At 36.7% G+C, this 22,123-nt stretch overlaps 1 protein-coding gene across 2 annotated transcripts; it reads left to right on the top strand.

Moving 5' to 3' along the window:
* Positions 1–957: 957 nt before the first annotated feature.
* Positions 958–15,899, top strand: LOC147854504 (Peptidase family M48 family protein). 2 transcript variants are annotated; one of them, XM_087331486.1, is made up of 9 exons: positions 958–1,139; positions 6,182–6,328; positions 12,013–12,070; positions 12,243–12,310; positions 12,415–12,594; positions 12,740–12,836; positions 12,927–13,036; positions 14,701–14,834; positions 15,571–15,899. In XM_087331486.1, exons 1-9 carry the CDS (start codon positions 1,017–1,019, stop codon positions 15,710–15,712), a joined length of 1,059 nt encoding a protein of 352 aa, XP_087187612.1. In that variant the 5' UTR covers positions 958–1,016; the 3' UTR covers positions 15,713–15,899. The 2 variants fall into 2 exon arrangements, with proteins under 2 accessions (XP_087187612.1, XP_087187613.1); XM_087331487.1 differs by having other exon boundaries at positions 959–1,139; positions 6,212–6,328.
* The last annotated feature ends 6,224 nt before the right edge of the window (positions 15,900–22,123 follow it).

The following is a 22,123-nucleotide window of genomic DNA, read 5'->3' as shown; positions in this document are numbered from 1 at the left end:
CAATATAGGGAGAAGACAAGCAATCAATCATTCTCTTAGAAATCTTATTTCGATGGTGTTATTGAAGGATGGGTTGGGGGGTCTATAAATTGACCCATATGGTGTCGTGCACATGTATATAGATGAATAGGTAGCTAGCGTGCACATGTGAAACTAAGCATCAAATCAATATTCAAAATAGAAGTATTCAAAGGTTGTTGAACGAAATCCATAAAGAGGAAAAATTGGTGTAAAATTGGGTAAAACGCCACGTTGCAAAAAGATTCAAGGTAAGAGTAGGTCGTCATTTTTCACCATCAATTTGACGTCTTAATTTTACTTCAAGTTTGGGGGAACGAAATCAACATTCCTCGTGTTCACATTACAGAGCCTCTAGGAGAAAGAAGGTGTGAGTAAACTAAACCGTTAAACCGTTTTTAAATGATTTGGTGGTTTGGTTTGGTTCAGTTCATGCTTGACCTTCCTTAACCAGTTTGAGCTCGGTTTGGGATGCATCGCTCAAGCCAAACTGAACCGATTTGGGCAAAACTGGTTTCCAAGCCTGTTAAGGTTTAATCGGCGTGGTAAACCGGTTCCTAAACCGATTTAGGCTTAACCGGTTTGGCCGAACATTTTAGGAACCGATTTAGGCTTAATCGGTTTGGCCGAACTGGCTGTTAAGGAACCGGTTCGGTTTAGGTTTGGAAACTCCCAAACCGGTTTCAAACCGGTTAAGCCAAAACACCGAATCGTTCGGATTCCTATAATTTAAGCTATCTATCCTCAATAGACCATATAATTAATGAATTCATAAGTAACATACGAATTAAGTAGACCATACGAATTATAAGAGACAATAATGTACATACATATATTTACATATATGAATGATGGTGAGTGACTTTGTGTGGTGAGTCGTGTCACACACACACATCCCACACGTGTCTTTTGTTGCTTTCTACACAATTTTCCTCATTTTCTCTGCGTCGTCTCCTCCAACTCCCCCCCCTCGATTTCTCTGTTTCCTGTGATCGGCCATGTCGACACTCACGTGGATGCCGGCGATTGTTAACTCCTATCCAGAGGTTCCCATCACAAATCGTTTCGCTCTCACTTCTACTACCTCAGCCATTTCGTTACCGCTATTAACATTAAGAAAGGTAATCATCTCCCTCGCTGTGTATGTGCGTGCGCCTCTCTCTCTCTCTCTCTCTCTCTCTGTGTGTGTGTGTGGCATAGATGAATGGATACATGTGTATATATGCGTGTTTACGTAGATGGTTTAGGTGTCGCGAAAAAGGAAGAAAGAAATTTAACTGTCACTAGAGGTTGAAATCGGCTTATGAGACCAATCAAAGTTACAAATATGGATGAGTCCAAATTATCTGGGACGGGAGAGAGAGAGAGAGAGGAGATTAGATTAGATATTTTATAGCATCCATAGAGAGGCCAATATTGACCCATGGGACCTAACTAAATAGACAAGTTTTCTTGATCGTGTCTCCTTGCTAGAGAGAGAGGGGGGGGGGGGAGTCAAAATCGGTATATGAGACAAATCATGATCACAAATATGTGTGACTTCATATCATCCATACTGAAACAAAAATAGAATGTCCACATTTCTGAAATCTCCATGATCTTGATCTCAATGCATATTGTGGAATGATTGGGGACATGGTTTGCAAGCATGAAGTCGATAACTAATATGTATGACAGTAGTTGTGACTGGACTTTGTATCGATGGTTGGTTGGTACGTTGCAACAAGTCTATGATGAAGTGTAACAAATGCATTTGGGTGTTCTCCATGATGAACCGGACATGGAAAGAAATGATCTCCCTGATTTGATGATTGTATGGGCCATGTGGCTTATATCTGGGTACCATACTCTCTGTTTTCATTGACATCCCTCTTTTGGATCTATGGTGACTCTTCAACACATTGGTAGTGGAAGTAAGGAGCTATGGAAGAAATCAATGATGTAAAATTGTCGTTGCCTCCCTCAGGTTGATGTATGATTTTGAAGCTGGAGCAAGATTTTGCCAAACTATTGTAAGTTGGCATACTTCTCTCTAATTTGGTTTGTCCAAACTTTTCCTTGTGTTGGATCTCTCCTTCACATAATTTGCAAAAGGCTCTAGGTGGCAAAGTGCTTGTTTTGGCTTGAGTTAGAATAGAATTGAATAGATATTTTATCATCCATGATGAGTCCAATTTGACCTATGGGTCCAAATCGACATATCATCTTGTATGTGATTCCTTCCTAAGAACGGGTATTACTATACTGTAGTAAAAACTCTCTATGTGAAAACAATGCACGCACATATGTGCTCACCCTTCTTGGTGGAAATGTGAGTATGGCACTCGCATTATCATGCTCTTCTAACAAGTCATCATATTTCTCTAGAATTACCTTTATACATTGAGCATGTGATAAGTGTTTTTTGTCCTCCACTATGTGTTTATTTCATACCTTGCATACCTTCATGTTTGCATGATGATTCCATTATGCTACCTCAACACATAACTTGTGTGAGCTAGTTCGAAGAAGTGTTAAGGTTCCATAAGAGCCAAGGCTCATGGGAGTAGTGAGATGCGATTGGATACATTTTGGCATTTTTTTCCTTGTATTGGGGCCAATAGTGGGAGGTTAATATTTGCAATGTAATATTCCAATTTGGACATTTTAGCATCTTGCCTCTTCATCCTTAGTGCTTCTAGTAATCTTTCCTCGATGATCACATCATAGCATCACCCGAGGGCTCCAATAGATCTTTTACACCCCATCTCTTATATACTCTTTGCATGGCTAGTATGCCTTACTTTTTTGTACATTGCATCCTATATGCCAAGCTTGTTTGGGAGATCTATGATCCGGCATATTCTTGACTTTTGTGATATGGTTGTATAATCTTTGCATGGGTAGTGGAGGCTGCTTGGGATATCATACATACAATACCTTTGCATATTCATGCCACACCTGAAGTGAGGTTAGTTGTGTGATAGGTTGCCTCTCATTTAACATTTTCCATGCTCTTTTATTCTCTTCCTAGAAACAAGCATTGCAAATGAGCTCCAAATTTCGCTAAATACAATCTCTTCTTCTTCCTCATGAGGCATTGGAAGGTTGCTCTTGCTTATTTATGTGTATAAATACCTCGAGTTACTTTGTGCGGCTAGCATCTTGTGATACCATGTTTGGGGGCATTGCCCGTTGTGTGGGAAATGGCATTTGTAGCTGCTTTATGGGATGATTTTGATAGTCCTTGTGTAACTTCATCTAGGGATGTTAAAAGATACAAATCTAGCATGCCGTTATATACTCCACAACAATACACATCAATTATCTCTCTGGTAAATTGGTACTTAGCTAGCCCAGTCTTCTTCTTAGCATATACATCCCTTGTGCATCCGTCTTTCATCTCAAAGCATAGATATGCATGATCTTCTGCGAAGCCAATAGGTTAACAGATATAATGAACTCTCTTATTTTAGGTATAACAGATGGAGATCCCATTAGATAATCGATTGTGCTTGCACCTCCTTTTGGGTTCCAACATGTCAAAGCATCAAATCCAGACCATTGTGACAATCCATTATGTACTCTACAACAATACACATCAATTGTCTCTCTGGTAAATTGGTACTTAGCCAGCCCACTCTTTTCTTAGCATATACATCCCTTGTGCATCCGTCTTTCACCTCAAAGCATAGATATGCATGATGTCCTATCAAGCCAATAGGTCTAACAAACATAATGAGCTCTCTTATTTTAGGTATAAAAGATGGAGATCCCATTAGGAAATTGACTATGCTTGCACCTCCTTTTGGGTTCCAACATGTCAAAGAATCTGATCCAGGCCACTATGACAATCTATTATATATCACAAATCCATGTGTACTTCTCAAGGCTAGAAAGTGTTTATGTTACTCCACTCATATCTTGAGCTTGTGGCTTTAGACCAACTTCTTCTACCATAACTTCTCCACAAACAACCTTGTTGGTGTCAAACATAGTTGTTTATTCATCCTTAGTTCGTGCATTGAAGTCTCCTAATATTATTTCCTGCATGGTAGCAAATCTTATGGTATCATCATATATAGGTAAATATGGTGATTCACCTAGAGGTGCAAACCTTGAATAGGCAGGTGGAAAGTATCAAATTGCAATATTTAGTCCCAAAGATCCCCTGTTTTGATTTGTATCCACATATAATGCGCATGTACATCCTTATGTACAACATGCACTCTATCATGGAGCTTCTTTTTGCACACCACAGCCACTCCTCCCAAGCCTCTAGTGCTTCCTAGTGTCTGCGGTTGGGGACGATATACTAACTCCCATCTATATCCTTGTACATCGGGGAGTTTACTAGCCATGCATCGATGGGTCTCTATATACATGGTAATATTTTTGCTCTCGAAGGTTTCTTCAAAATGCTTGACATCTGTCTGTAGAGAGCTGTTGCAATTCCATATAGTCATGCGTAAGGTCTCATAGGCCACATCCTCATGCGGTTCTCTTCTTTGTAATAATGACCTTACCGTATCTATATACAGCCCATGTTCCTTCCTTTCTTTCGTTGAACACTCGTGGCATGTTTTCTTTGCTATGTGAAACTTGAGCTGGAGTGACATCGTCATCAAAACATAATTCGTCACCCTTGGTGCTGTTCTTTTAGATATGAAAACTTTTTTCTTTTCCATGTCCATGAAGCGGAATGAATAGGGCTTTTGCTGTAGAATCATCTCTTCCGACCCTCCATGCGAAAGCAAATGGAATATCTGATTTCCCAATCTTTGTTCCAAGATTCTTGGCATCTACTTGTGGGCATCCTTTTTTAGCGCAACCAACCACTTGTACATGTAATGCATGAACTTTCCTCTTGGCGGCTTCTTCTAATGTAGCGTTCATCATTTTAATCTTTTCCACTGATGTTCCGTTTTGGTTTTTCACTACCTCTATCCAAGGAGCATTTTTTAAAAATCTATTTTTTGGCATGTTTAGCTTGAGCATTGGAATCTTTGGCCATCTTTGCCAATGATTGCATATCCTTACATTGGCTTTAATTGTAGAAATCTGTTTTTTCCACTGCTTCTTGTCCTTTTTTCAAAATTAACTTTTATAGCAACTAATTCAACCTTATTTGAGGATATTTTATCCTTAAGGTATTGTGTCATGTCATCCTTGAGCTCGAAGTATGATTTCTTGACATGGCTTGTGATGTCTTCTCGTATCTCTTCTAATAACTCAGTCTTGAGAGATGGATACAACTCAGTTTTCTATTCTCTATCTCCTCTTTCATTTCCTCTTAATGCTCATTCTAAATCATCTTTGATAAGATTGATCTGTTGTGTAATAGATCATGTTTTCCCCTCTTCGACATTGAATGGAACCTGCATTTTCGGCGCCTTGTGCACCCTTTTGGTTCTAGTCAGGGACTTCTATGGTATCTTCTTGGGTTCTTTCTTGGATTTGGACCATCTTCATGGGTGTTGAAATCCATATCTTCATTTGCTGTTCGTTCAGAATCTATGGTTTCCTGTAGTTAGGACAGCAGGTGCATGGTATGGTTAGAGGAATGCATGTGGCAGAGGGAACAATGTAGAAACCAGGAAGATAGAGATTAGGCAAAGAAGACTGTTTACCCAAACATTGCAGATAGAGATTAGGCAAAGAAGACAGATTACTCAAACACAGATATTACAGAAAATGCAGAGGACGCAGAGATTAGGCAGACATTTCAGATAACCAGAGTATACTCTGACTAGGCAGACATTGGAAAAAACCGTGAAGGATGCATAGATTAGACATACATTGAGAGTGAAGTGAGGGGGAGACTATAACATTTTGAGTAGCCAAATATGACATCCACATTGGAAAAGGGATATTATAAAACTAGGTGTATGGGAGAAGAGGAAGAGTATATAACATCCTTAGTAGCCATTCATTGTCCTGTTGGATCGAAAAAGAGGCATACAACTCATGTCAATGGGTGAACAAAAAGTAAGTTTCTCCTCTTCCATGAGAGTGTAAGTGACTACAATATGTAAAATAGAAGAGGAAACCATGGGGTGAAAGTGGATTGGGACTTGGGGAACTTTTATTGCATGAATGATTTACTTGGATTGGATACCATACTACATAACATTAGAAAGGTTATATATGTCTTATGTATAATTCAAGATTTATATGTTTTTAGAAAACAGAGAGGGAGATAATTTGGATGCAGGGTCACTTTAATATTGCAAAGTCAAGTAGGCGTAAGTCATCTCTGCATCGTTGGGAGGCAGCAATTAATCTACCTGATCTCCAAGCTGATGATTTTAGCCACCCTCTTGACAGACAGGTCAGTCCAAATACAATGCTCGTTTTCTTTCTCCTTTGGATAATGCATGCCAATTGTCATTTGCAGCAACCAATGACACTAGGAAACTGGGTTGATGTGTTGACATTTTCATATGACTTTTGCCTCATTGAATGTTTCAATATTTTGAAAAGAATAAATATATTTTATTTAATTCCAGAAGTAGATTTAAATAACATGGCTAATCAATTGAAACCAAAATAATCTTACACGCTGGTTTTTCATACAAAGATGAAGTTCTTTCAACAGAAGTATTCTAGATGGAACTATATATTTGATTGGGAAAGATATAGAAAGAACACGCATAGATAAAATTCTGGATTTTCAAAAACCAACCTTCTATGAACATAAAGAGAAACACTCTTCTTGAGGTCAAGGGCCAATATGCTTTACAGCTTTTGCCAAATAGATTAAGTATTAAGAGTTCATCAATCTTAACTTGTGAGATTACATAATCCTCAAACTGGTTGTTTCTCTAGTAGGAAACTCAGGTCAGGTAGAGTGTAAGACCACTGTGAAGTAGATGTAACGTTCGTGTTTATATAAACATATATAGTTCTATCTGTTATGCTGTAGCTGTTCGACCTGCATTTTCTCTCCAGCATTTATTATCAATTGAAGAAGCTAATATGCCTTTCTTCGCCAGCATTTATTGAAAACTTGATTGTAACTGTTTGGTGGTCCAACAATTACTTGACTGCCAAAAGGCCACTTATCCATGTTTTATAAATTGGCTATAAATCGCCTTAGCCTGATTTCTTTTAAAGGGCACATAAGCCTATATTCTTTCTTCCCATCCCTACCCTAACGAAGAGCTTCTCCTAGCAACCAACTCTTCGATCCTATGTTTTTCCTTCTTTCCTTTTTCATTTGACCCTCTCCTAGCATCTGCGGAGAAGATATCTGTAAAGAATCTAACTCTAGTAGAGTTGAGTATTCAGAAGCATAGTGCATGTGTGTGAGAGTGGGTGTATAAACAAAAATTAGAATTAGAATTTTTATCGTCCATAAAGAGGCCAAATTTGACCTATGGGACCAGAGTATACATGTGTTCTTGATATGTATCTCCTTCCTTAGAAGGGGTATTCATACATTGAAGAACAAAGTCTCTATGTGTGAATAAAGCATACACATATGAGCTCAACCTTCTCGGTGGTGTCTTAGGTATGGCACTTAAGTTATCACTCCTTAGTATGTCAACATATCTTGAACGAATTGCACTATATGTCGAGCATGTGAAGAGCAAGTGACTTTCATCCTCTACCATGCCTTCATTGCATACGTTGCATGTCTTCAAATTAGTTACATTTTGATACCATGATGCAACTTCAATATCTAACTTGTGAGATCGAGTGCGAAGTAGTGTAAGGACATCAATACCAAGATATTTAAAGCTTTGAACAAATTGTATATGTTCACCTCTATATGTGAGCATAGGGTAATGATGGCGTTGGATGGTTTGCACTACCATAATTTTTGTTTTTTTCACATTCACTGCTAGTCCACTACTATGGCAAAATTCTTCTAATACTCCAAGTGAATTTTGCATACTATCAACATCATATGAGAAGAGTACAACATCATCTACATATAGAAGCAATAAGATAACATGTTGCATCAATTTGGGGCATTTAATCCTTCTTCTCTTGCAACCTTATTCACCATTTCTTCTAATTTATCAATACATAAGCCAAAGAGTGTGCGTGATAGTGGACATCCTTGCTTGACCCCCATGTTACTTAAAAAGTGCTTTGAGAATCCGCTATCCATTTTTAATGGGCATTTAACTTGTTCATATAGACGTGCAACAACAACAGCAACTCGGTACTCTAATGGCATGTCAATCTCTACCATTCTATTCCAAAGCTCACTTTGTGGTACGACATCAAAAGCTTTCTTAAAATCAACAAAACAACAATAGTGTTTTTCCTTGTAGTCGACTCTCTTCCATGATTACTCTCAATGTGACCAAATGATCCACAATGGAGTGTTTTGGTCTAAATCTTGCTTGCCCAAGTGATCTTTTGTGTATACTTTCAGCCCATGTGCTTATCTTTTGCTCCATAATAGTGCTATATAATTTAGCAATAGTGGAGCTCATTATTAGGGGGATGACAACTTATGCACTCTCCTAAGCATATACATCCTTCGTGCATCCATCCTTGACCTCAAAACGTAGATATGCATGATCTGCTGCCAAGCCAATAGGTCTACCCGATATAGTGAACACTTTTATTTCAGGTATAAGGGATGGAGATCCCATTAGATAGTCCACTGTGCTTGCACCCCCTTTTGGGTTCCAACATGTCAAAGCATCTGATCCATGCCATTGTGACAAGCCATTATATATCACAAATCCATGTGCACTTCCCAAGGCTAGAAAGTGTGTTCCATATTCAGTTATAGCACTCATATCTTGAGCTTGTCACTTAGACCAACCTCTTCTGCCATAACTTCTCCATAAACAGCCTCGTTGGTGTTAAACATAGTTGTTTGTTCATCCTTGGTTTGTGCATTAAAATCTCCTAATAGTATAATGTCCCCCATAGTAGCAAATCTTATGAGATCATATAGAGGTAGATATGGTGATTCACCTAGAGGTGCAAACCTTGAGTAAGCACGTGGAAAGTAGCAAATTACAATATATAACTCCCTAAGATCCCCTCTTTTTATTCGTATCCACATGTAGCATGCATTTTATCCTTATGGACAACATGCACTCTATCATGGAACTCCTTTTTGTATAGCACAGCCACTCGTCCTGAACCTCTAGTGCTTCCTCATGTCCGAGGTTGGGGGCGACATATTGACTCCTACCTATATCCTTGTACCTCGGGGAGTTTGCTAGCCATGCATTGGTGAGTCTCTGTGTACATAGCAATATCTGTGTTTTTCAATGTATCTTCAAAATATCTGACATCTGTCCGTAGAGAGCTGTTGCAATTCCATATGGTCATGCGTAGGGTCTCATAGGCCATATATCGTCATGTGGTTCTCTTCTCTGTAATAATGTCTTTGCCATCTCTATATACGGCCCATTTTCCTTCCTTTCTTGCATCAAGCACTCGTGGCATGTTTTCTTTGCGGTGTGCTACTTGGGTTGGAGTGAGATCGTCAACTAAGTATATTTTTTCACCCTTGAGTGCCTTTCTTCTAGAGAGGAAAGCTTTTTTCTTGTCAATATCCATGAAGCAGATGATAAGGGCTTTGGCTCTAGACTCATCTCTTCCCACCCTCCACACCAAAGCAAATGGAATATTTGATGCTCCAATCTTTGTTCTGAGATTCTTGGCATCTTCTTGTGGACTTCCTTTTTCGGCCCAACCAACCATTCATACATGCAACGCACGAGCTTTCCTCTTGGTTTCTTCTTCTAATGTAGCATTCATCATTGCCTTCCTATCCATGGATGTTCCTTTTTGCTTTTTCACTACCTCTATCCAAGGAACATTTGCTTTAATTTCGTTTTGGGCGTGCTTAGCTTGAGCCTTGGCATCTTTGGCCATGTCTGTCCTTTTTCTAAATCCACTTTTATAGCTCCTAACTCAACCTTGAGGATATTTCATCCTTAAGGTATTGTGTCATGTCATCCTTGAGCTCTAAGTGTGATTTATTCACATGGTTTATTATGTCTTTTCGCATCTCTTCTAATAACTCAGTCTTGAGAGAGGCATACAACTATGTTTTTTGTTTCTCAATCTCTTTTTTCATTTTTTCTTTTAGTGCTGTTTCTATATCCTCTCTAATAAGATTGATCTCTTGTGCAATCAAATGACGTAATAGCTCATGTTTCCCATTTTCGACATCAAATGGAATGTCGAATGGGGCCTGCGTTCTGGGTGCCTTGTGCACCCTTCTAACGCTATTCGGGGTGCTTCCATCCCGTCCTTTTCATCTATGGTATCTTCTTGGGGTCTTCCATGGATCTGGACCCTCGTCGTGCGTGTTAAGATCCATCTTTCCATTTTCTGTCTATTCAGACTCCATGTTGTCTTAGGACAGCAGGTACAGGGTATGAAATGCTGAGGGCAGAGGGAACAATATAGATTCCAGGAATTTCTATTGGCCAGAAAACACAGAGGAACAGATTTGGTAGAAAATGCAGGGAATCAGATTTGGCAGAGAACGCAAAGGATTAGGCATTGTAGAAAACATAGAGGATTAGACATTGCAGAAAACACACAGGGCAAACAGAGACAGAGCCTAAACCCTAAACGGAGAGACAGAGACAGAGAAATTTCTACTGTTCTGTAAGGAAGGGAACACGTCTTCAGCATCAAATGAAGACTTTCCTCTCATGATGGCAATCCTTTTTATAGCTTTCAAGGGGATGGGATCAACGTTACAACGTGACAGTTATGAAAACCCTTTTTCTTGTCAGAGAGCTCTGCCACGATCTCCTCCCTGATTACCGCACCTACCCATCATTATCCCTTCCTACGTGTGACTTAAAGTACACAATATATTCTACCTTTCATGTCCTATTTGCCTTTCTATTTACCTTTCTATTTACACTTTGTTTTCCCTACTTTTCCTAATGTGCATGCACACAAATCCCTTTGTGTGTGCACATGTGCACATGCCCAATTCTCCCGCTTTTGGTAGATTTTCTCACTGTTGCCGGAAATCTTCACGACAACGTGTCTTCCATACCTTTTGTTCGGAAAAAAGTATTGCAAATCAGTTGTCCCAACTCTCAACAAGAAATTGGAGTGGTAGAAAGGAAGAGTCGGACAGTTAAATAAATTACTTGAGCATTGCTGTCTCAGTCAAATCTGCCTCACAAATCTTTGGCTGAAGTGGTCCACACAAATGTCTATATCATCAATCATTGTCCTATGAAGAAGCATTTACAGGTCACAGACCCTCGGTTCCTCACCTTCGTGTGTTTTGATCTGATCTATATGTTCATATTTCCAGATACTAAGCAAACTATGCTCGAGTCCAAGGAGGTATTGATTGAATTTGAACTGGGATAATGTGGCAGAAATGAAGTCAAACTCCACTGGCTGACATGTTTTCTCAATCTCAAGAGTCCTATGCTGTCGTAGGTTACAACCATTTAAAATCCAAATGTCTGTATTATGTGCAGAAAAATTAAAATTCCCTAGCTTTTCATTGTATTATGTGCAGAAAAATTAAAATTCATTGCACTTGAACCCATCAAAATTCCTTATTCATAAGTTGGATGTGATCATGTACAGCAGATTTAAGTGAATGGCTCTTGGGAGCCTAGTGACATTGGAAAATATTGAGATTCTTTTGAGGACGATTTTGTTCTGTAAGCCAGTTGATATCAACCTCGGGTATTGTAGAGGAAGATTACTTTGAGGAGCCACTAGAATTTGAATTAGGTCTTGCTTTGTGATTTCTTTTGTATAGTTTAATGAATGGTCTGGATATATTTATTTCGAATGTTTTAGAATGCAAATGTCTTTAAACATAACTATTTTCATGTACAAGCACTCTGGAAACTTATTTTAGGCCCTCCATGATTAGTGTGATTAGTTAGTGTAGTATGCTCAAGATTTTACCAATCTCATAGTAACAACATGCTGGGAAGCCTCATTTATTTATATTCTATCTGAATTGCACGAGCTGGTTTTTTGTGGGTTTTTTACGGTTTATCCAACTTCACTAAGATATTTATATGTTTGCGTATACAGAACACAATGCTATTAAAAGCTATTCCAGGATTGAATGAGCTTGGAAAACTTCTTTTGGGTAATGTTAGATTTTATTCATGTGGTTTCTGTTTTGAATGAGATAATAGTGTTGTCTTCTGTTCATTTGATTCATTGTTTTGAACAAGAGTCCTGGATGAGACAAACTTCAATTAATGAGGTGGTGAAACTTAGAATGTACTTGAACTTGAAAATATTGCTTTATACAATAGGTCCAGTAACAGAACAAGTCATGTTGCTCGAAAACATAGGAACTTCTATACTTGTGAGTGAGGAACAGGTAAACTTCAAGTTCAAATTGAAGTCAGTCTATTGTATACAAAAATTTAATTTGTAGAGCACAATGAAATAAATTGAATTAGGTCTTGTGTTGGGGTTTGACAGCTTCCAGATTTGCATAATCTTCTTACAGAGGCAGCCCAGATTTTAAACTTAGAGGCTCCAGATTTATATATTCGACAGAATCCAACACCCAATGCATACACGCTTGCGATGAATGGACGTAAGCCTTTTATAGTTCTTCACACTGGACTTGTAGAGCTTCTAACACCTGTGGAGATCCAAGTGAGATCATTGTTTTCTGTGTTATTTCTGCTATAGTATATTTATTAGCATTAAGTCTGGGCTCTATCTTACTAATAAGTCTAGTTAAAAAACAAGCATGATTTTAATGTATTTTGAGTAAGTTAGGGATCTTTTGCAATGACAGGCAGTCATTGCACATGAACTAGGTCACTTGAAGTGTGACCATGGAATATGGTTAACTTTTGCCAACATTCTTGCTCTAGGAGCATACTCGCTACCAGGTTTATTGACATATAATAATCATTGTTGATATGGTAGAGATTAAGACTTGTTAAGAGTTGGCAATTTAGTTACATTTTTTTGGTTTCCAGGACTTGGTGTTATAATTGCGCAAACTTTGGAGGAACAGGTCATGAGATGGTTGAGGGCAGCTGAACTAACTTGTGATCGAGCTGCACTTCTTGTCACTCAGGACTCAAAGGTGTATTTTGTTTACTATGGTTTTAAATTTCCAATAAGGATTATGGTTACTCGTGCTTATAATTAGTATCATAGATGATAAGACACTATTCGGGTGATTAAAAAGATAATCTCTATTCCACTTGGCTTTTGTGGTTCTCTAAATGCACTTTCAACCTCAACCTCTGTTACTATGTGACTCCTTTGAGCCAGTAGGATTGGCCTTTTGGAGGACAGCTTAACCACATAGTGGAATCTGGGTTCTGGTAAAATGTTGACAAGAGTTTCAGAATTGTGACATGTACTCAAAGGTTGATGATCGTGACATGTATTCGATTGACCATGGATTGTGGGGGTTTGGGGGATTGTACTGATCACGGTTTCCAAACAATCATATATATCAGTGCGAAGTTTTGGCATGTCTAGGTCTCAACAGCTGCACTTCTTGTCACTCAGGACTCAAAGGTGTATTTTGTTTACTATGGTTTTAAATTTCCAATAAGGATTATGGTTACTCGTGCTTATAATTAGTATCATAGATGATAAGACACTATTCGGGTGATTAAAAAGATAATCTCTATTCCACTTGGCTTTTGTGGTTCTCTAAATGCACTTTCAACCTCAACCTCTGTTACTATGTGACTCCTTTGAGCCAGTAGGATTGGCCTTTTGGAGGACAGCTTAACCACATAGTGGAATCTGGGTTCTGGTAAAATGTTGACAAGAGTTTCAGAATTGTGACATGTACTCAAAGGTTGATGATCGTGACATGTATTTGATTGACCATGGATTGTGGGGGTTTGGGGGATTGTACTGATCACGGTTTCCAAACAATCATATATATCAGTGCGAAGTTTTGGCATGTCTAGGTCTCAACAAAGAGTTTGGAAAAACATTTCAAGATAGGATGATGTCAGTTCTTTTTGGTTTTCATTTTTTTCATGACAAGAGATCTTAAACCACTCATCATGTGGTAAAATTATATTAATCGGCTCCTGGAAAGATAAATACACTGATGTAGATTGAGAGATTATTAGTATCAATGAGGGTTTCTAGTGGGGGGATTGTTTTAGCAATATTTATAAATGATATACAGATAACTGCAACTTAATGGCAAATTTATTACTGAGCAAAACAAGCTGGAAATTAGGGTTCATATTTTCATGATGACCTTAACACTAAACTCTTCGTTAAACAGTTTCTAGCTCAGTCCAATATCTATTCAAACCTTTCCTGTGCTGTAGTCAAACAAATCATCAACCGCTCCTAATATTATGCACCAGATCTTGATTGTGAAAAAGCAGTAGTATAGGTTCTAAGTGAGGTTAAATATCTTTATAATTTGCAGCATTCATAATAGAGAAGCCAAGCAACGTGAAGAGAGTGAAGATATATAGGCAAAACGAAAATGGAAGAGCAAGACACAAGCTGATGAACCCCTGCATTATTAACAAGGGAGAGCAGAGAGTAAACTGAAGTTCAGCTGTAAATGGAGAATCTTGAAGTTTTATTTGACATGCAAGCATATTCACCAGAGACATAAGAAGTGACTGAAGTCACAGTTCTTCAGTGAATTCTTACTGTTTTGTAATTAATTTTGCTAGCTGACTTCAATTATTCAACTGAGGTTGGGGGCGTTTGGTTGCACACTCTTATCTGATTCTAAAGCAAAGTTATTATTATCAGGTTGTGGTTTCAGTGCTTATGAAACTTTCTGGTGGAAGCCCATCTTTGGCGAAGCAACTTAATGTTGAGGCATTCCTTAAGCAAGCACATTCATATGACAAGGCATCGTCCAGCCCTCTAGGATGGTATCTTAGGTAAAGTTTTTTGTTGCTGAGTGATTTTCTGTATGCTATGCACACATTTTGTTTTTGCATGTCATTCCACACATCAGCATGCGTGTCTTTAGGATTTGAGCTTCTCGGTATTATTAGGTAACCATAGTTTGAACGTGTGCAGAACATCATAATTACCACGTAGCAAATGTGTACATACACCCTAGAAGACTAACATGTAGGAATAAATGTGACTAAAAACAGTCTCATATAACAGTTGATCAAGTGTTTATGACCTAGACATTTTTAACCTTCTTGATGAGGAATCATGGTTATAGTTCAAGTGTTTGTTGGATGTCACAAAATAGGACATGACATTGTTTTGAAAAGAAGATAGTGTTATTGTGAACATTTGAACCTGACCCCATAATTTAGTAGGCAGTGACAAACTCCTGGAGTCATCAGTTCCATACTCCAAAAAAAATTGTAACTAGAAAAAGAATGTGGGGAAAGTGCCAAAAATGGGATATGATGGAGTGACTGAAGCTAGAAGTTTTGGGCCTTCAGAGTATTTATTTATTGGTGTTCTTCATGTTGTAGTTCATCATGGATGTAATGATTTTTATAATTGAGATGCTCATGTGGCAAGTTAACGAGTTATCATATTTTAGAATATAGGTTATAATATATATATATATCTATATAATAATCAATAATCATAGTAATTTTTATTAATTTCGTCAATAATAGTGGGCATGCTAAATTGCATTGTGAACAGAAATGCACAAACACGACAACTTTCTCATCCCCTTCCAGTATTACGAGCTCGTGAGATCGATACATGGGCCAAAAGTGTGGAGTATCAAAACCTTCTAAGCCGTGCCATGAAATCAAATTCCCAAAATGTGATGATTGTCTAATAACCGCCATTGCTGTTATGGAGGCTCAGAAATTGCTGTAATATATTACTGATTGTAATTATTAAAGTAAATTAAATTCTCATATCCACATACAAAATATTAACACACTTTTGACCCCACCATGTTAATCTATTGATTATCTTGTCAATGTTTTATAACATCACTAGGATGTGCCTTAAGCGTTCAATTTCTCATTGCTTTTTTCTTTCTCATTACCTACCACTATTTTTATGTTGATTGCATCTGTCCTCATTTCTCGTGGTGTCAAATGTAATGACCTAAACGATCTCCTAATTTTGGTTTGGTCTTTGTCTTGATATCGTTTGAATGCCGTGATTGCCTTTCTGGTCATTAATTTGGCGAGCAGCAAAATGTGAAGGCTCAAATAAGATGGCATAAAAATATTTCAAAGAACGTATGTTATAATCACAAACGATTTCCATATAAATAGCATCTCGAGGTTTTTAAGTACCTGAATGATTGGAAAGAGTTGGTTTTCTTGAATAGAATACCAAGGTTGAGTAGAGTCAAGTTTTTTAAGTAGTTAATGCTTTGGTAATGCACGTTGCATAATCTCTTGGTTTGAATGGGTCAAACAATTGAATAACAAAAATATATGGTGAAATGTGAATACACGTTTACAGTCGTAGTTGTGAAATGTAAGACCATGATATTAATTTTCCATTTCTTTTAGTATATGCAAATTTAATGTTGACAAACAAGTTTCACTTTGAATTCTTCTCGTATATGCAAATTTTCCATGTTGACAAACAAGTTTTACTTTGAAAGTTTGGACTTCTTTCAATTGTAGTGCACTTGTAGACTCATATCATGCATTGCCACTGTTCATATAATCTAAGTAATTTACATCGATTCTAGTGGATGATGTCCAAGAATTCTTTATATTTTGTGCATTGATTCATCAACTAGACATGGCTTCCACCTAATGTAAAAGTTGTGTTCAATTCATGAAAACATTTCATCAAGCTCTTGGTCTTGTAGAAATCTTTATATTTTGTGCATTGATTCGTCAACTAGACATGGCTTCCACCTAATGTAAAAGTTTTGTGTTCAATTCATGAAAACATTTCATTCTTGTAGAACTGTGGTGTAAACACCACTTTTGCATGCATGGGTTTGTATTGATGAAGGTAATATAGCACCTACGTTTGCTCCAATCGAAGTAGTTTACATCGATTCTAGTGAATGACGTCCAAGAATTGTTTATATTTTGTGCATTGAATCATATTTTTGTTTTTTGACCTAGATATAACATCAAGGACAAGTATTTCAATGATGTACAAAATTTAAACTAAATTCTACACTTATTTGACTTACATAGAGTATATGCATTTTAAGTGTGAGAAACAACTTCCATTTCATGCCATCCATGACAATAATAGCCACATAATTTCGTATTTACACTTTGTAATATCCTTTTAGCTACATCTTTCCCATTATCATTGCTAGTCATGGGAGAAAAGCCACAAGAATAATTGTTTTCATCCTTCTTTCCAGTACGACCATTGAATTGTTCCTATCATCACCAACACCTTAGGACACACTTTCTTGTGGCTATGCCATTGGTTCCTTTTGATAACTAGATCTTTCTCTATGTATGATATTGGCAATCCAAAATGGATACCCTAGCTCATCATCATTACCAAGAGTAGCCATCATTGATCTAATGTTGTTTTCTTGTGGGTCTCCACTTTGGTTTGTTCAACTTTTATTTTTATGCCAATAGCGTACACCCCCACCTTATAATGACATGATGTGCAAGATTCCAATATTTGTCAAGGGAATGACCCTAATAATTCAAACATATATGTAGGATATAAAAATAATTTTAATGTCATGGTGTTAGGAGTTTTTCAATATGTATGTTCATTTACATGTCTCCATGGTAATAGATTGAATAACTCAAGAGTCTCTATCAAATGGCATTAATTGAGAACATAAATCCAAAGTCAATGCCTCACTATTGTGATATCATCTTAGTTTCTTTGTGTGCGTTGATAAACAAATATCTATTCAAGGGTAAAAAGAATTCAAAATATTCATGGACACGACTATATTAGCGTGTGTATGTATACATATGTTGAACTCTAGGATGAATGCTAGTTCGTTCAGAGAATATACTTAAAACAACTAATTATCACTTTTCAATTTAGATACATACCTTTTCGTTACATTCCATTGAATGTTGAGCAACTTTAGACAGGATAGGTAGACAATCAATCTTAACCTCATCTAGACTTTTTATGATAAAGGAACATGTTGTATCTTTTATTTAACTTGTTATATCATTGCATGTGCTCATACATTGAAATGTAATATGCCTAGTAAGTTAACTACCAAATTGAGAATTGATGGTGCAAAATTATAGTGTACAAAAAAGAATTGATTATTAAATGGTATACAAAAAAACAACAAAAGATGAGCTTGTTTAGTGATTCACTTTCTTGCTCTTTGATGAGTTTGGTTTTGCAATTTAGATGTACAAAGAGCATTCCTAGTGTTAGGAGTCCGTGAAAGTTAACGAACTCCTTAAAATCGTGCATTTTCTCATATGCAATCAATAACAAAGTGACATGCTCTTGTGTTCTTAGTACATAGAGGCAACATGGCGTTTTTCTGTCAAACTTTTTTAAACTTCATAGTTATTATGGGATGAATCAGAATTTTGGATCAAACGATAATAAACTGTTTAAATGATATGAATAGCTTTCTCGAATCATTAGAAGAAATCATATGATTAACATATTTCAGTATCAATTAATACATTAAGTAGAATTAACAAACAATTTCTGTTTTTATATTCATGATCAAATGATCAATATATTAAAAAAACAAATATTAGAATATTGTTGATATTTATTATTACCCTATATATGGGTTTTTTAAAAATATTTTCTCATAATTTTATGAGTTATATCATGATTGACATGAGAAATTATAAAAAACAACCCGAGATATAGGGTAATATCAACAATATTCTAATATTTGTCTTTTTAATACATTTAACACACCCTTGCAAACTTACTTGTTCATTTAATGTTGTAGCCACTCATGCCAAACTATGCGGATGATTTGAAGTTTGGTGGATAAATAATTAATCATCACCACTCATGCAATATTGCAACTTTTATTCTAAATGTGAAAGCAACACACCAACCTTAATCATTGAAACTTACCTAGAAGATTGTCGAAATGTTTGCTTAAATGCCATATCCTTGGTGGAGCATATGCGCATGAGTGAAATGAATGGACAACTAGCAAGGGCTATTATTTGGGGACATGAAAGTTAAGTTCAACATGTTACCACAATGTTATCATGTAAAGGACAAACTCTTGATGCATGTGCATGTGCCCTAGTGCATGGTCACATGATTCTATGCATTAGGGGGACATAAAACAATGTTCATGTATGCATGCACTACAATACAATGGAAACAATGCTTAGAGAAACTCGAAAGATAGTTAACAAAAGGTTTCAAGATGATTACACTAATTGACCTACTCTATGATGCTTGGTGATCTCGAAGTCTATGGATATACAAATTACAATAGAATATAATTAATAGATATTAATTATGAGCTTAAAAATGCAAAATATGTAAAGTAAATATGTTTCACACATAGTTTGAAACCCTTAAATAGTAATTATTTACATGTCAGTGAAGTGAAGCCATGAGGGCCTCGACCAACCAACTTGAGCTTGAAAGTGATAGAGTGAGTGAGAGAGAGAGAGAACAATGTAAGTTACTCTATTAATGATTGATTGGTTCCCATCTTACATGCTTAGAAAGGGTATGTACATACTTGATTGGTCCCCCTTTTCTTTTTCTATGTACTATTAGAGATAATGTCTAAAGATTATCTTGTCATAGTTTAGATATTCCTATATTTTGTCACATACTTATTACATTGGTGTCTATAGTAAGGACATGTTATTGTAGTATTTTACCTTGTGGATTACATAATGTAGATTATGAAAGTGATTATAAACTTTACTAGGGTTTGAATGGTGTTGGTATCTCTTGAAAACCTATTGAAAAGTATGGAATGGAAGGTTAATTTAAAATAAATTATATTTGAAAGTGAATATGAGTCTTGCTGGGTGAGTTAAAATTTACTTGGTAGGTTAAATAGATTGAAGTAATCTATATTGAATGTCTCCTTTGATCATCTAGTTTAGTGCGTGATTGAGAAACAAGATAATATATTCAATTTATTATAGCGATGGATAAACAATTTGATTACTTGTAATACAAACAACAAAGAGTGTGTATAAACAAATTTCTTGAGGTTGATGCCATGTGGAATGAACATGAAAGAATGTAGCTTCAATGAATTATTTGATTTCTTGCAATACAACCACATACCTGAAGCCTCCAAACAAAGAACTTTCCGTGACATAGTAAAGTGAGAATCTTCATCAAGAACCCTCATTCATCATTGAATGAATCTTGGTATAATTCACCTCAATGAACCTTGTAAAAAAAGGTTTCTTTGTGATATGTATCATTAGCTTCAACATGAACCATTAAGGCAATATTTAGATTCTATCTTTAAATAATTCCATTTTTTTCCTTATCTGAAATTGATAGATTTCTTTATCCTAATCATAGATTGACATATTCGCATTCGTGGGGTTTTTTTTTTTTCCAAAATAAAGCTACTTTCCCATTAGTTTGGAAGGATTATTACAAGGAGACTATACAAGGAAGCTTATACACAAAACGGGGAATCTCCCTCAGATCAAGATCAAGAAAAGGAGACTACTTACATAGTTTTTCAAACCGACTACCTAAAGTAAGTAGATACCTATACCTAAAAGCAATGGCCTTTAGTGTCGGCCAGAATGAGCCGACTCCCGGGGCCTACATCGAAGGGAGGGAGGCGTGAAAGAAGGAAACAAGCATCGTGGGGGCTGGTAGTTCCACCTCGGTCCACTTTCTCCTAGCGTCACCAGAGGTGTGTTCCGCCATTTCTGCCAAAAGCGCAACTGGGCAGTGGCCACGTCATTGGAGTGGTTGCAAACCTCATCTAATTGCCCTCGTAGGCAGTTGATAAGCGCGAACCAGATATCCATGATCACTTCCTCTGGGGGTTGTACCCGATCTTGGAAAACGCATCGTGCTTTCCAGACATACCATAAGGTGAAGCTCGCGATCAACCTCCAAATTTCCAGGAACCTAGGGGATGCGGACAACAAGTCTCTCTTGAAGCGGATCTTGCTGATTTGGCCTCCTGTGCATACATAGCACCAAGTATCCGCATTAAAGGCGTCCGTCCACCTATCAGTCGAGTGGTCAATCCATGCCTCAACACTCCATGAGGCTGTTCCAACCACTTCACATGCCGCAAGGAGGCAAGGGACTCTGTCCCATACCTTTTGAGCTTGAGGACAATCCCAAAGATAGTGTCTCAGAGACTCAATGGGTGAAGAGAAAAGTGGGCAACCTATCGGGCCGCCCCTTTTACCAAGCCATTCCCCAACAAGAATCACATTGTGACCAATCTGCCACCAAAAGAGCTTGATTTTTTCAGGCATGTGGAGACGCCAGAGACCCTTCCGAAAGGTAATGAGCACCTCGTCAGGGATGCCCAATGTTCGCCATCCATTACGAATGGAACCATCGAGCTGCAGTGGGGGTTATCAAACGAATGCATACATGAAAAAATATTCGTTAAAAAAAAAGAAAGAGTTCATGCTTTTTAGTTTCTTAGATATATCATATAACAAAGAGACTTTCACATTAAAAAGGAGACTTACAGTAAATAACTTATATAATACACTAAATGGAAAACTTAAAAGTATTTGTTTTATTTTTAATAGATAATAAAATAATAAATAAAAGGTTCATTACTTCCGCGCTTTTTACTCTCCCACAAAGATTGATATTTTTATCTCACGTTAAAATGGGGATTTCACACTAATAATAATTTTATAATGGATATAAAACTTAAATGTATTTGTTTTATTTTTTTTAATAAAACAAAAAATAAAATGTAAAAAAATAAAATAAATAAAAGGTTCCCATAAAATTTCATATTTTTATCTCATATTAAAAAGGAGACCTCACGCTAATAAAATTGTTATAGGTTATAACAGATATAAAACTTAAATGTCTTTCTTTTATTTGTAATAAAACAAAAAATAAATAAAAATATATAAAATAAATAAATAAATAGCAGGTTCCCATAGAATTACATATTTACATCCCATATAAAAAAGGGGACATTCACACTAATAATATTTTTATAATAGTGTGGTGAATAGATATAAAACTTAAATGTATTTGTTTTTTTTAATAAAACAAAAAATAAATAACAATATGTAAATAAATAAAATAAATAAAAGGTTCCCATAAAATTTCATATTTTTATCTCATATTAAAAAGG

This window comes from Azolla caroliniana, unplaced genomic scaffold, assembly GCF_043228905.1.
Source record: "Azolla caroliniana isolate FFs.n. ecotype wild unplaced genomic scaffold, voAzoCaro1.0.p SCAF_15, whole genome shotgun sequence".
Taxonomy (NCBI): Eukaryota; Viridiplantae; Streptophyta; class Polypodiopsida; order Salviniales; family Salviniaceae; genus Azolla; species Azolla caroliniana.
This window is presented reverse-complemented; position numbering and strand designations above follow the sequence as displayed.